This window comes from Cornus florida, unplaced genomic scaffold (assembly GCF_030987335.1).
Source record: "Cornus florida cultivar Cherokee Brave unplaced genomic scaffold, ASM3098733v1 CherokeeBrave_3.0.0_Hap2_Chr09, whole genome shotgun sequence".
Classification (NCBI taxonomy): domain Eukaryota; kingdom Viridiplantae; phylum Streptophyta; class Magnoliopsida; order Cornales; family Cornaceae; genus Cornus; species Cornus florida.
Genome location: NW_026775579.1, coordinates 92,317,262 through 92,334,441, shown reverse-complemented (window position 1 = coordinate 92,334,441; position 17,180 = coordinate 92,317,262). Strand labels below are relative to the sequence as shown.

The 17,180-nt window shown below is 35.5% G+C and overlaps 1 protein-coding gene across 1 annotated transcript; it reads right to left on the bottom strand.

The window, feature by feature from the left end:
* Positions 1-1,155: 1,155 nt before the first annotated feature.
* On the bottom strand, positions 1,156-17,045 carry LOC132275203 (F-box/LRR-repeat protein 4). Its single transcript, XM_059776621.1, has 8 exons — positions 16,525-17,045; positions 12,064-12,306; positions 8,964-9,370; positions 8,369-8,554; positions 5,796-5,988; positions 4,828-4,904; positions 4,097-4,247; positions 1,156-1,798 (listed from the first exon to the last, which is right to left on the bottom strand). Exons 1-8 carry the CDS (start codon positions 16,798-16,800, stop codon positions 1,502-1,504), a joined length of 1,830 nt encoding a protein of 609 aa, XP_059632604.1. The 5' UTR covers positions 16,801-17,045; the 3' UTR covers positions 1,156-1,501.
* Between the last annotated feature and the right edge of the window lie 135 nt (positions 17,046-17,180).

Below are 17,180 nucleotides of genomic sequence, written 5' to 3'. Positions count from 1 at the left end.
ATGGGTATAATCCATGTTTTGTATTTTTTAAGTTTAAAAGAGATGTTAACCTCTAATTGGGACACGTTAATGTGCAGGACACAATATGTCTTGATGGGACAGGACTCAAGTATTTTCTTTTTTCTTTTTCTTCTTCTTCTTCTTCTTCTTCTTCTTTTTCTTTTTCTTTTTCTTTTTCTTTTTTTTTTTTTTTTTTTCTTTCAGATTGACAACTACTACGTAGTTTTTCTTTTCTTTTCCTACTATTCCTTTGCGGGTTCCTAAGGGATATAATTTTTCCCTAATCAAACGATTTTATCAAGAAACTTTTTTTTTCTTCAGGTTGACATTGATATCTCAAATCAACTAATAGGTCTTCATACTAAATATGTGTGTATTTGTTTATACAATCTCCTGACAGATCAATAATATTTGAAATAGCAATACCATGCTGCAAATTTTGTTGTGCAACCAGATTACATACAATATGCATTGCACTAATAGTGGGGTTCCTGAGCTAAGCTTACGAAATTTAATGTCATAATACTTTTCAAAAAAATTAGAAGGTCTCTTTTTATAACTGGGTTTTTAGAAAATAATTTTCAAAAACTTGAACCAAACAGAATTTTTTGTACAATTTTTAATTTTCTGAATATAAAAAACTATTCTGAGAGTTAAGTATACGTGGAGTGTGGTAAACTTGCGTTGGTGAATCCCACACCCAATTCTCTCACAATAGGGAGTTAGGCCGAACGTGATTGAGAGTTAGGTGTGGAGTGGCGAATCACACACACTCAATTACCTCACAGTAAAGAGTTGGGCCAACCGTGATTGAGAGTAGCCTGTAGAGTTAGGTCGTCCCAACTCAATTTTTTCAATTTTTTTTTTTTTTTTTTTTTTTTTGTCAGGGAGACAATATTGTGAGATCTAAATGCTCTCCTAATCCCAGATAATTACATATTCATTTCAAGTTGGTTTTGCTTCCATGTAATGACCTACTTTTTAATCACAGAACCTATACAAATCCATACAGAATTTACTCAGCTTTGTAATATTTAGCACTGAAACGTGCTAAATAACAAAATAGACACAGAATGATCTAGTATAAAAGAATGATGAAGCTCTAAGCCATTGGTATTTCAATTTAATTGTTTCATTCAGAACGAAAAGGAAAAGGAAAAGGAAACGATAAAATTAATACCATTTTAACAAGAATGTACAAAAATACATGCACTGAAACAAACAGCAAAAGATAAAATTAATTACAAGATTTTTGTATAATCAAACCTGCAAATCATAGGACTTATTCATGTTAACTGACAACTACTTCCCAATATCCCGACACCTTATTACAAAATGGTACATGAGAACAGACGTATTAAGGGAACAACGTGGGATTAAATACAAACAAGTTCAAGCGCTTATTTTCATGCAAGCAACAGAGTTGAATCTGGACTAACATTGATCTTGCATTTGTGTGCACGGAACTGGAAGCTTTAAAGATAAATATGTAATTTGGTGTCTAAAGGTCTACACATAGGTAGGAGATGATGGACTCAGCCCTCCGTTTGGTCCTCTGACTAACCTTTGCCTTCTCGACAAGGACCTTCTTTATGTTGACACAGCTCGAGATCACAGTGGCAACCCCAGCTGCAGTAATACCTGGGCAATAAACCATGTGACAGGATTCAAGCAATGTGCATCTTTTAACGAGATGGGCTAAACCAACGTCTGTTATGAGACGGCAGTGTGATAGCACTATGTCCTTGAGTAATGGACAGCCTTTACCTAACTCATCCATTGCCATATCACTCAGATTCTGTCAAAAGGAAAAGAAAAATGAATGAGTGGATAAGGCATCCTTGCGAATAAAAATTATTTGGTTAAAATACAGAGCATCCTAAAATTAGATTGTATTTAAACATACAGAGTTTTCATGATATCATCGAATAGAAATCATGTTACATTAACTAGCAAAGAATGGAAGTGTCAGTAAAAAGGATGTGAGTCCTCAAGTTGCCACCACCGTCATTTGTCATGTAAAACAACCGAGATCTTTCAAAATTATATTAAATTGCATACCAGAACTTCTGAGAATTTTCAGAACCCCAAGTTAATTTACATCGAAAAGAGACCAGAACCAAAAAATTGCCAATGTTGCATCTAAAGATGAAGTAACTTCCTTTTTGTTTTTATAGACTTCAAAGGTAGAGAAAATTGTTCCCTGAAGTTGAAAAGAAAGGAAAGAGAGATATGGAAACATGAAGAAACATGACGGGAATAAAGAACTTGAAGATAGTGAGGGTCCGTTACCCATGAATCTCAACAATGTGAGCAAAACCCAATGACAAAATTTAAAAGGGAAAACATATAATGCCCTCTTATAAAAGCAGAAATCCACCTAAATTACATCATGAATATAACACAAGCATGTGTAGCTAAAAAATGTGTGTGGGTGTGCACACTTGACAAGGAGTCATCCCAAGCAATCTCAAATGCACCCAAACTTTGTGCAATTTAAACCATTATCCCAAACATCACAAGTTTGTACATTCAACTATACAATGACAATTTGGGTCAAGTCATCACAAGCGATCTCAAATGCACCCAAACTTCATGCAATTTAATCCATTATCCCAACAACCATCACAAGTTTGTCTATTCAACAATACAATGGCAATTTGGGTCATGCCTCTCTCAAAGACTGGTTCAGAATGAAAATTGATGTTAATGTAACCGTAGGTAGAAGTGTTGAGATTCAAGGTCTAGTTCAAAGCCTCTGTGTTTTCAAAATTTGGAAACAGAAATGATAGTGGACATAAAATGAGAAATGGTTTGGCCTTACCAGTCCCAGAGCAAAACAGAAAATGCAATCCTTTATGGGAATCCCCCCTTCACTATTCTTTGTTGTTTTTTTCTCGCCTGGTTTTTTCTTGCCTTTATCTCACCCTCTCCCTCCCACCCACAAACCAAAAGAAGAAAGAAAAGAATAAAAGAAGGCACCAGACAATAGAAGCTATAATATTTAACTTCATGATCCACTACTAATGTCCAACTTCAACTATGATCAATGTTTCCCGAATTATGAAAACGAAAACATATGGTATCGTGGCATACAATGGATATAATGGAAATATTGGAGTAAGCATAGTAGCATAGGCATTTCAGGGGACTATAGGAGAATGGAAGAGAGGAAAAACAAGAGCATCTTTGATGGAACTCCACTAGTTTCCTGTACTCCACTTCCATCTAGTTTTGGATTTCCATGCACAGATGCTGCAGAGTGCAGGAAGCAAAAAGGAGTGCCAGTAGCAACTCTCAAATAATCATATTAAGATCAAGAAAAGTTATGGGACAAAAACTGATATTTCCGGTCATATCATAAACTGACATATAACATTCAAATACCACAAAACTTAAAGATAATGAAGAGAATGAAGAGAGGAGACAGAAGATTGGGAGAGGTTAAAGGTGGGGGGAAAAAAAAGTTACATTGAGATCCTAGTATGAGTTGAATAACACCACAATATGCCAAAATAATGACTGGAGGGGTTATTAAATACCCATATAATGGACATAACAGCTTTTGTCTTAGACGCTGCAATTAAGGGCTCAATGAGCATACCATGATAGTAAAAGCAGAAACCAGCCCAGTAAAACCCCTGCTTACATGCCAAATTGTCTCCCACAATTTTAATAATCAATTACATGTCCAAATCTGGTCAAGATTCAACAAATTCAAAGGAAAAAAAAAGGAAGTAGAAATTAGAGAAACACTGATCTCTGATATATGGATGCACATAATGATCACTAGCACCATTTGTTCACTTTGTTGCCTTTACGGATAACATAATCCCAAATGCGGATAAATCACTTGTATAAAGGCATGTATACATATGATGTTACTAACAGTAGTTCAGTCATAAGACTCTCTCTTAAACAATCAGACCATTGGAACTCCTGTTATTGTAGATTTGGGTTTGGAGTTGTACTGGACATACTGCTAAGCACGGAAGTCACAGCACAGATAAATGAAATAAGTTTAAATTTTGAAATCAACAAAACAGTTAGGACATTAGTTACTGATCATAGCAAAAATGCAATACAAGCACCATACCTGAAGAACGCTTATGTCTAAGTAACTGAGTTGAGGACAGCTTCTCGCAATGGCTATAATTCCAGCATCCCCAATTTGATGGCAGCCACTAACATTCAACTGATGTAGGGAGCAGCCTTGACCAATAGCAATTAGTGCCTCATCCCCTACCCTGGTAATTATATAGTATATAAAGTCAGATAGAGGCCCAATAATTCAACAACAAAGACCACACACCAAAGTGATCTATGACGAAGGGGTCACACACAATAACATAACTAATAATAATAATAATAAATAAATAAAAAACATAACCATACAGATTTAAACACCGTTGCAAAAATCTTTTTGGTAAACCTCTACAAAACCTTGGTAGCTCAATCATAGCTGGCAAAGAACCAGCCTTTTTTCTTTTTTTTTTTCCAGAAATTGGCAAAGAACCAGCCTTTGCCAGCTGATCAACCAACACCAAAACCAACCATATACCAGTCACCACATTCAAAAGAGGCATTCATAACAGCATCACTCTTGTAATTTTGCTTCAACTTACATAACATGATGAGCATACAAATTATATTTTTTGCAACACCCCTCTTCAACAGTATTATAAAATTTAAGCAAGGTAAACAAGGAAGACTAATAACTCTTAACAAAACGTTGAATTCTTCAGTGGACTATAAATGCTTCAGCACGTAACATGAGAATTACAAATAGATAGGAAGTCTGTAACTATTAAGAAAAGAAGTTCTTACCGATCGCAAAACCGAAGACTAAGGTCTGTAAGGAATTTACAATTCTCACCAACAGCTATGATTCCCTTATCTCCAACCTTCATTACACAAAAAAAAGGAAAAGGGAAAAATGTAAATTATTTACTGAAGCAGATTGTCTTAACAAAAAATAATTGTCTCCCTCAAATTACATATTTTAACAATTAGAGAATCCAAATGGCATTTAAGTGTAGTTTACAAAAATCTGAGTCGATTCTGGAAAAGATAATAGCTCCCCATGAAGACTGGGAAATAAAATATTACATCTAGAAGGTTGAATAAAAAAAATTAGCAAATCACTTATCCTGCAGATCACATGGAAAGCATGTGAGATATAATGTCAAAATCTAAAATGTCTTTCTGAACATGAACTATTAGAAGAGACATCTTTGTATGTCAAATAAGAACATTCACAAATGATGTCAAATAAGAACATCATTCACAAATATATAGCCACTGGTGTTCTGAATGTGAAAATGACTACACACACAAGGTTGTTCAGACTCAAATATTCAAAATGTAACCATATTTGCACTTTTTCTGGGCAAAACAACCATCTAATGAATCACAGCAATAACTATTCCTGAATAAATCATTAAAATGGGGTTACATGCTCAGTAAGGCATGAGTTCTAGTATCATTAGTGTTCCATTGTAGGAATGTTTACAAGCTTGATCAATTACTCCATACTTCGTGAACTGACGGATTTATTGACGTAAAGTGGACATTTTTTTTTTTTTTTTTTCATTATCATGTGCCCAGAATTCTACATTGGCATTTCAGTAGGTCAAGCAAGTCTTCTGGCAATGTCTCAGAAGAACAATATTTTATCCATGCAAAATAAATGCCCAAAAAATAGTTCAAATAACAATAAAATCCTGGTGATTGCCAGATATTTAATTTTAATGGAAATTATGCAAGAAATAAAAGAGCTAGAGGAAGAAGAATACCTCATAACATCGACGGATGTGAAGTTTTTTCAAGTTCGTACAGCCTCTAGCTATACTGCATATGGCATCATCCCCAATACTTGAGCAATCTACCAAATGAAGAGCTTGCAAGTATTTGCAGCCTTTGCCAACTTCAGAAAGGGCAGAGTTACCTATCTTTTGGCAGTACAATAGAGCTAACTCGGAAAGGTGTCTGCAATATTAAGTCAAAAAACAATAAATGAACATCACAAGGAAAGTAAAAACAAATGCATGGTAAGATAACTAGCCAAACACAAACATGCAGTAACTTAATTCAATTTATATGAATATCAACATATCTAAAATCAAGATTATCTGACACGGACACAGCGATACGGAAAATTTAGGACAGAGACACGGCAATAAAATAATAATATATTTCTTTATTATATATAAAAATTTCAGTTTTTGCTCAAATTCTATTAAATAGCTATATATCAAAAAGTTGCAATTTCTATCCAAATGTGGTGGGAAATAAAAGAAGATAAGATTTTGATCTTATCCGGTTATCCCCCCTATTCCTCACTCTCTTTCTTATCAGTTATCTGTGCCTGTCACGCCTCTCTTTCTCTTCACCTCGCTTTTCCTCAATCTCTCTCATATATGGTTCTCTCAAATTCATCTCTTCACATATTTAAATATCTATTTTATCTCCAACTTTATACATCACTTTATATAGATACACACACACACACACATATATATATAACATCTACATCTTCTCTATGAAAAACCTCCGAACAGTCGCAGACATGCCGTCGACGTACCCAGTATCATCAGACATCAGACGTGTCCGATGGAGTGTCCAACTTATATTATTAAAAAAAAAAAAAAAAAGGGACACTTCCAGCAGCTTGTCAAACACGTGTCCAAGCCTCGGACACGGGTACAGGCCGTACGGCAGCCTTGTTGGCCGCGGTGGTGCTTTGGAGAAAGAGACTTAGGCAAAGAAACGGCTAATACAGATAATTTGATTGAATCAGATTTATCATTTCCACAAAAGCTACAACCTCGAGGGCACAGATATATTTCCATCGGATGGAAGAACCTTAGAGGTGAATGCTCAGCATATCCATATAAAGATAACACGTGCTAGATTAGCCAACAAGATTCAAAGAGGAGAAAAGGTACTACCAAGCATTACATCTTCAAAGAAAGGGGGGCATATAAAATATCAATTATGAATCACCAGCGTTACAGATTATAGTTGTCTCCTCCATGCAATCAGTATGGTGATGCAAAAAAACAAGACAAGATTTATGGGGCTTTAAAAAGATCCTACTCTTAGGTAACTGTGGATTCTCTGTAGAGGGGCAAAATACAAATGTCAGCCAATGGCTTAAGAAATGTGAGGGAGACAAAAAACAGCTATCTTCTCTACTTGGGAAAAAAAATGGTTCTATAGATAATATTGGAGGTGTTAAGGATGATTCTCTGAACAGGTGCTAGATTACCTCATGCAGTTGCTTTGGTTATAAAAAGTGATTGCTCCGGTAGATGCCGGCGACAATCCAATGCCTCTATGAGATGATCAGTGAGTGAAAATTGTTTTGGGTATTCTATGGCATGCTTAGACAAAGGTAGTTGAGCTAGAAAAATGCCCTTCCTCCATTCTAATCCATCCATATGTACTTTTTCCTTCATTTCTATGGAGTCCCATTCCTTACCCAAGGGAAACAGTCCCTAGTATTCAAAATTTAAGATATTCACACTTCCACCATCACTAAATAAGGTTCTAATCCATTTCATATCCCAATAATGCACTCAAAAATAAATAAATAAACACCGGAGTTTCCCAGCCTTTTTCAGCTGTTCCACAATAATTCTCTAGGCAATAGGTGATGCTATCATACCTAGCTAACAAAATTTGAACAGGTTTGGCTTCAGCCGGCCTCATAAGCAACTAAAAGAAAAATCAATCCCAGCATGGGTCAATGAAAAGCCATAAAGAAGATATTTGGAGACAATAATGTCATGTAGAAGATATTCCAGAAGATGAAGCAGTCGTATAGCTAACTTGCCAAAAGAATTTAAAACTCCAAGGAGAGCATTTATTTGCAGGTGAAGCACTGACTTCTTAGGTGGTTCCAAGGAAGGAAATTTTCACTCCCTTGACATTCTCTGCTGTTGCAGAGGGTGGGTGTTTTTGTCTGGCCTTAAATTGTCTCTAGTTGAGTGGTATTCAGTTTCTCTACTGGAAAGATTTCTCATCTTTCTTGTATATTCATTCCTTCTTTACATTGATTTATTCTTTTACTATATACATAAAAGCAGAGAACCGAAATACTGCAGGAACCATAGTTCTATTCCAGTAAAGAACTTGTGAATATTAAAGAATGTAAATTTTATGCGACAAAAAATTTTCCCATAGAAAAAATGACAGATTATAAACCATTCAAAAAGAATTGAAAATCGACTTGAAACAGAGCTTCACAGCAAGACGGCTAGATAGTAACTCAGCAAAACAAGATTAGAATGCATTTCATGCTATTAGTACACAATAATATTAATTTATATATAATTTAAACTAAAAAAATGACATCAAAGTTTACATGCATGATCTTCCAATAGACTCCAGTCCACTTGTTCCGATATTGTGGCAGCCATTGACTTCAAGATATGTAAGTTCAGAGCAGCCACCCGCAACTGCTTCCAGACCCTTGTCACTTAAGAAATAGCAATCACTCAAAGTCAAATTTTTTAGCTTCTTACACCCTTTCCCGATAGCATATAGACTCCTGAAATTGTAAACAGAAAATTTCACAAACGAGCATGCTGATGAGACTTTTATCATTCTTAGTCAGACATTCAGCCATATCACTACCAGCAGAATCTGTAACATGAAGCAGATAAGCCAATATATAATATATTGTTTAATAGATCAGATAAAGACAACGATCTCAGTCAAAATCCTGAATATTGCATTACTAGCTAAATGCATCTAATAACTTCATAGAAATCATAGCATCAAGGATAAAAGACAGAAGACTAAACTTTAAGAAATATGAGAAATGTTGAGCGCTCAGTACATGGAAACTAATATAGAAAATCTGAACAGAATATGTTGGCTTTCCAGGTTGGTTTGTCTAAATAATACCAAAATCAACAAGTGATATCCAGCAAAAAAACCTTTCACAAAGGACTGACCTGTCAGTAAATTTCTGAAAGCTGTAAAGAGCCAACCATTCCAATGAATGACAGAAATCGGAAACGGCTTGCAAAGCCTCATCTGAAACATTAATGCATTGTAGCTTCAAAACTTTCAAAAGATGGCATCCTTTGGCCACAGCAAGTACCCCTTTGTTATTGATGAACTCTGAGTCCAGTGACAATGCCTCAAGAACTCCACAATGAGATCCCACTGCTTCTAATGAGACATCAGTTATTTTAGCACAAGCTGCTACACCAAGAGATTTTAGAGATTTCCCACAACCGAGAGCTAACTCAACCAACCCCCTATCAGTTAAGCCCTCGCAAAAACGCAAATTCAGATCTTCAAGTTGCTTACAACACTCCCCGACAGCAGCTAGACCTTGATCTCCAACATAGCAACCCTTGAAAAGAAATATGCAAATATCTAACGTTTAGTTAGCACATTTAATATTGCACTTTGAACAGCATGCATGTAAATATAATAGAGGGGATGTTATGTATTGCTTTATATATGCAATCAACAAAAACTGGAGGGATAAAATTGATGTAAAAAAAAGCATTAGTAGTAAACAGACTGATTTGAACTATGTATCACAACAAATAAGATGGCTCTGCAATCTTTAAAAGGAATAAATATAATACATAAACTTAGAAGTCCACCCAGTTGTCTATTTAGTATCAGTGCAGTAAGCATCAGAAACATAAAAAATGCAACAGCCTCAACAGCTCTGCGTCAGGACAAAATGGAGCAAGAATGTCTCAAGACAAACACAACACACACACACACACACACAAATATCAGCGAATGAGAGAGCGCTCCCATGTAAAAAACTTTTACTTTGTGAAATTTGAAATTTCATCCCACAACTCATAAAGAGTAACCATCATGGTAGGTAAAATTTACAAGCCAAAAAGTGCTTGATATATTTAGTCATGAAATACAATTCTAAAATTCAAAATTAAAGCATATACACTAAAAAATGAAAATATAACTAGTAATAAGAAAAGGTTTCTTATCAAAGATACCTATCTCCATTGGAGAAAAAGTGCATGACAAATTGAAGTAGATGTATATGAATTTGATTTCTAGGGTTTTATATCACTTTGATTTCTAGGGGTTGAGAAGAGAGAAGAGAAAAAAGGGTGAGAGAGAGAGAGAGAGAGAGAGAGAGTTATGAAAATGATAATAGAAAGATTTGTCTCCAAAGGCACATTCTTCCTTCAACCAGAGGGAGAAGGATATAAAATGCAGACCTTCAAATCAAATTTCATATATAATATATTTGTGTAGACAATAGACGAATTACCACCAAAATTACAAAATACATAGGCCCCTCCCAATAACAAAATACCCATACAAGCACTCGAGTGTTAGTTACTTTAAGATAAGGAATCTGGATTGAAGTTGGCCAATCTGGGGCCAAGGGAGATGGCAATCTGGTGCTATTAATAGGTTGAAAACTTCATTCAACATTTGCCTTCATCAGTTCATCTCCAAGGGTGACCACACAAGTTCAATCCAGTTTGATCACATTATCAAAGTCTCACATCTTAGAGAAATGGGCAGAACCCATATATTTCCATTAAAAAAAAAAAAAAAGTGTTTAGAAGAGAGTATTTCCACTTCGAAGATCCCCTTCCACTGGCCAAACTTTGTTAATCCAAAAGTTAATAATCGGACCGTGATCCATGCAAAGATAGCTATTAACCATTTGACAATACTAGCCTGGGTAACATACTAAGCCTTGAGGAGAATCTCTTTCCTATATTAGCATAAAGTAGGAGATAAGAAGCATGGACACTTCCCCCAAGGGCATCGTGGCAGTATTGTCGGACATGCGTATTATACAAACACAAGTGAGACACGGCCGGACATTTGTCTGCACGGCTAGAAATGTTTTTTGGAATTTGAATTTTTTTTTTCCTAGTTGGACATGGCTGATATCCGCCTGGAACATGGAATGGATACATCTGAAACACTTTCCTTGGGGCTATGCCTCCATGGTCAATCTCCGTGACTTACCCGACCTGGGGTGGGGAGGCGCCCTTCTTGGGTCCTTGGGGATTAGTTGGGGCAAAGCCCCGGACACCCCAGGTTAATCTTAGAAAAAAAAAAAAAAAAAAAAACACTTTCAGGAGTTTTTTAATTATTTGTCTTAGAAGAATGTGATCCAATGCAATTTTCAAATATATTAGTATGAGTTAAATAACAATGAACTTTCTTTAGAAAATGAGCAACAAGTATTTTTATATATTTTTTGATGAATCCTTGTCGTATACATGTGTCCTTTTTTTTAAGATTCGTCATATTGTCGTATATGTTCTACCTGTGTCCGTATCCGTGCGTCATAGAATAGAAGGACAGCAAACCCAAACCCGCAATATCACAATTTCATTAAGAACCATTGCTTTTGAGGTGGTAAAAGTTCGGCTGCCAAGCGTGAGAATTCAAATTCAAATATCAGAAAGTCACTAATTCTAAATCATTCCTAGGCAGAATTTTTCCTAGAATCTCGCTATCAAGGGACAGAGCACATTGCATGCAACTACAGCCTACAGGTTTAATAATGTAACAAAGACAATAAAGGATATAATCCAACCGCACGATAAGAACAAAAATTTAGGTTATTCAGCAAATTTCCTATGTCCATGGAGGAGAGGGAATGAATCCAACATTAATAATGAAATAGGAATTTTTTAAATTTAAAAATAAAAATAGAAACAAGAAACACTACTTCTCAACTCCCATCATGAAATAGTCTACTTCAAAACAATGCAATGGGAATTCTCTAAGGGGCCAGGCTATAAATTCGGCCCTAACTATGATAGACCAAACTTATTGAGAAGCCACAATCACTGAAACTCTCAGTACAACGAATATAAGAAATCTCAGAACAAAGTAGATTAGAACTCGCTAACGAGTCAATGGCATTCAAAAACCAGCTTTGAAATGAAAAAGAATTACTTGCATGAAACACGATACTGGAAGTAGTGGTCAAGTATATCAAAACGGGTTTGACAAACAACTTGCATTTTTCAACAAAGCAAAGCAATATTTAAAGTGTTAGTACAGATCTGATAGCTAGATATTCACCTGCAAATCCAAAGATCTCAATGAACTACACCTCTCAGCGATAGACTTCAACCCAAAACTTGTCACATTAGAGCACCATATTAGGCTCAATTTCTCAAGTTTTGTAAAGCATTCACCAACGACAGTCAAACCAGAATCTGATAAAAAGTGCGACTCCATTTCACCATCTTCAGACCCAATTTTATCATTCATATGGTGAGTAAGAGACGAAAGCACAGATTGACCAATACCACGTCTTCTTCCCTGCACAATTAGGAAAGCTAATAAAAGTCAAACAAATTATAATTGAATCAGGTCAAAAGACTCATAACAACGTATATATTAACATCTTTATAAAGGAAATTAGTTCATACAAACTTAATACTGAGACCACGTCTGCTGGCACCCTTCAAATGGAGTGCCTTGAGACTAAATCATGGCCTAGTATCAGAGTATCTTAATTTTTTACCACTAAATATTATATCTATGTTGCACCAAAAGAATGGTAATTTCTGTTGTCTAGTCTGAACTATTAATGAAGAGGGACAGAGGGAGATATTGGAGAAGGTCTTTCTCATAGAATTAAGAATGATAAAGGATAGTTTTGAAGAGGTGTACAAATAGGATAATCATCAAATTCCAAAAAAAAAAATAATAATAATTATAATTAAAGAACAATTATAAGATTGACTGTGCTTTATGAAACAAATGTTTACATTTTAGAAGAAACATGCTCATAGAGTGAGCATGGCAGATTTGAGGACAAGCCGATTCGTATATCACATGGCATTAAGGATAAATTTACGAAGTAAACGAATATTTTAATTCGTTTTCACTAATATAATTTTTTTTTATGATCAAGTGTAAGGGTGAAGCTACATAGTGCCTACTCAATTTTTTTTTTCTATTTCAAGCTACCACCATAAACTCTTTTTGCCCTCTTCAAAATTCTCCCACCATTTTATTGTGAATTAATCTCCTCTCTTTTTCCAACTCTCTCTAAAACTCCCTCTATCAAGAAAGTCTTCAATGCAACCATGATATCGTGTCATTTGCAGAGGTGGTATCACCAACAAATTAAATATGCTATATAAACAAATGGGGTCTATTTTTGTACATGCTTAGTTTGATTCCAGGAACAATTAATGGGATTAAAACAAACTTTCTTGCATATTAAAAATCTGAATTTACATTATGTTTATATATGTAATGGGTTGTATAGTTTTTACGTGATTAAATAATATGATGCATGACATGTGATTTAGTTTGATGTAAAGATGTTTATATGCTTTAAAATCATTATGGGAAAACTCTGGGACGTAGTAGGTAAGCTTTGAACCTCCAAAAATGGAGGTTTGAAGGAGCAGATTCGTCGGAGAAGAAGAAGATGAACAACCGCGGAGTTTCGGCCAACCGGTTTGATGTTTCGGTCGACCGAGGTGGCTCAGCAGTGAGGGGTAGAGGTTGTGGTTCGGCCGACCGGACTGGCTATTTCAGTCGACCGAAATAGCTGTATCGGCCGACCGGTTTGGCACTGGGATTTGTTTCTGAGATTTTTGCATACTGTATGTGTTTGGATGTGTTAGATCTGTTTTAAATGTTCTAAATCTGTTTAAGATAGATTCAAATCTGTTAAGATAGATTCATGGAGGAATAAGAAAGCATGATTAAATATTGATATGCTAATGATAGGAACAACATGGACTTTAATAGATATGTATGTTGTTGATAGAGGATATAATTGCTTAACTTTAATCTAGCAAGGTTTCGTGATGTATGTATATCTGATTTTAGTCATATATTGTCAGTATAATATGATCATATATATGTCTGATTTTTATTATGCTCATCTCTAAATTTAATTGATGTATTATTAAATTTATTTCATCAATTATGGATTGTATGATTTAATAAACCAGTATGGGATGGTGGCATTCTAGGGACGAATTAACTTATCAGTTAAATCCTACCTATTTTTGTATAAGGGAATGGATTAACTAAAATGTTAAGTCCTACTTATATTCGTGTCAGGTCAACTGAACAAATTGAATGACCTATCGTGATTTACTTTATATTGGATAGGATGGTTATTATATTTATATATATTTAGTTATGAGCCATGATATAAGCTTGAATCTCAGGATCTATGGTTAGGGTGCGTATGTTGCCAGGGATGTGTAGCTAGATACAGTGTAGTTATGTACCCTAATAAGTCTAGGTACTCATACCAACTATATGTGCATTTTTGCATGTTGCCTACTATTCAGGTTGAGACAACCCTATAGTCTAGTAAGATTCCTTTAGTGTGTATGTATATATATACGGACTATATAGTTATTATTGAATTGACTAAAATGTATACGTATATCGGGTCTCTGTTTGGGATGTAGTAGGTTAGAACTTGTTCGTGTGCCTGACCCGCTATTATTTTTCAGATGTTCGTCAGATCCAGTCATAGAGGTGGTTCGTACCGAGCAGAGACTATCTATTCACTCTTTCGATTCGACGTAGGAGTCTACCTTATGTTTTAGTATTTGGATTCAGTTTTATTTCATATATTTATTTAGTTTCAGTTGGATTATGGATAGGGGTCCACATGATGGATTCCCGAGTTGTAATGATATCAGAGATTTTGGATATTATCATTTAAAGGATTATTTAATTATTTATTTAAGGAGTTATTATTTAGTTTCCTTTCCAATTATTTATTTATTCTTATTTTCTTTTTGTATTCAATGCTTGTTTAAATATTAATTGTTTGATATCCTTCGGTTCTGCGCTCGGACTTGATCACCTGTGGCTCTAGAATCGAGGGGTATCAATGCGTTCCTTTAAGGTTCTAATTCATGAATCTTTATATGGCCACCACAACAAAATGGAAAGCAGAAAAGAATTTTAAAAAATAAAATAAAAAAACAATTTTTGTTCACTGGACAGAAAAGGTGACATATTTTGAAGCATGAGATATAGTGCACAGTCACTGGTACCAACATTTTTTGGTCAAAATATATTATAGTTATAAGTGGTAGGATGCAAATGAGAACACACACACACCCAAAACAACAATTCCATTTGGAATGAGAGAAAACAGAAAACATTCTCAATGTCATTCGCAACAAGTTCCATATCAGAAAATCTACCTCTGACGAAAGGTTTTGAAACTTTTAAATGGCCCCCTCCACCACCATACTCAATGTCAAGGATAGGACCTAAGCTAAATAGCCTATACACGCTCTACAATCCACACCAAGCTGATTGACTTAAAGTCCTTAATGTCCATGCACCCTCTTCTTCGGCACCCAATTTTTAAAAAATTATTAATAAATGTCATCTCATCCCTCCACCATCAGCCAACACTGCCAGAGAAAGATAAATAGTCAATCCATCTTGCCCGGTGCCTTAGCCTCATTGCAGCACTTCAAAGCATCTGCCATCTCTGCCTTTGCAAAGAGGGTTTCTCAAACCAATTCCTATCCTCCTCGCAAATAGCGGCAAACTCCAGAATTAGCAACAGTCTCATCCTCCAACACTCAATATAGAAGAGGTTCTCATACAACTGTATAATATCTTGCTTTACCTCTCCTTCACTTGCCATCTCCTCACCATTAATAATGATGTAGCTAATATGATTTTCCCTCATATGGGTGTTAAGAATCCTAAATAGCACTATTAAAATTTCAAATAAAATGCTTCAAAATTGGCCAAAAAATTGTAATTATAATCAAGTGTAAGCGTGAAGCTACATAGTGCCTACTCAATTTTTTTTTTCTATTTCAAGCTACCACCATAAACTCTTTTTTGCCCTCTTCAAAATTCTCCCACCATTTTATTGTGAATTAATCTCTTCTCTTTTTCCAACTCTCTCTAAAACTCCCTCTATCAAGAAAGTCTTCAATGCAACAATGATATCGTGTCATTTGCAGAGGTGGTATCACCAACAAATTAAATATGCTATATAAACAAATGGGGTATGTATTCAAGTGGGCCCATATTAAGATTTAATTAGTTGCTGGCATAACGTAAACAAGACATGGTATCATGCTGCGTTGAATTTCTTCCACCATCTCCACTCTCTCTCCCTCATCTCCCTAAAGTATATTCCTAACTCCATCGCTAGTCAGCAAATGCTGAGTGGCCCACTCCTAAATAAAAACAAAGTAGCAAGACCAACTCTGTATAGAACAATAAATTGGTTATTGCTCCTTTACTTTCGAGAGCTAGTACACTAAAAAGTCTCATCCTTTACTAGATGAAGCTTCAATAGCAGTTAGGTCTAAAGGGAAGTTATGAGCATTATTCACTTGATGAGGAATTCAAACTGAATCAATTTCCGGTAAAAAATAATACTTACCAGTCTTTTCAAAGAGTCGTATGAATTACCAAATTAACTAATTTTCCACCTCCCTAATCCATTATAATTCATAAATAAATTCTCTGAAACCAAACAATTCCAAAAAGAAACAAACTTGAGCAAAAACTTACAATTTTTGCGGATTGACCGAGACGAGGAATTGATAGCCTTTCGTCAAAATATACTTTTCTGACATTGACAAAGCGACGAGCCAAGAAATTGACCAACGCGTCGGGACTAGCAGAAGCGCCGATTCGGATGGTGTCACGGCTGGATCTCTCGAGGTCGAGCCATCTCTTGCAGACCAGAGAGCACGCATCGCGGCTCGATTTCGAATCGAGGTGGCCGAAGATCTCGAGGATCAACTCGTCCGGTAGGATCAGGTTTATCCGATCACGACCTCTCATTACATACAAATATATAGATATATATATATATATATATATATATATATATATACACACACCGATACAGATATATACACTCGGGTGTGAGAATTGAAGGAGATGAGATAGAAGCCTCCGGTGTGAGAATTGAAGGAGATGAGATAGAGCCTCCGAAGAGGATGAAAATGGGGATTTCTGTGTTTTCAGGCAAGTCGGTGGAGTGCTGTGAATCTACTAGGTTGAGGGAAACAAAACAAATTGAAATTATAGAAAGATATATATATATATATATATATATATATGCGCGCGTGCGCGTCTGTATAGTGAGTCTAGTGACTAGGGACACTCCAAAATTAGGGTCGGACTTCGAGAAGTATGGACATGGTAGGAAATTCGGCATT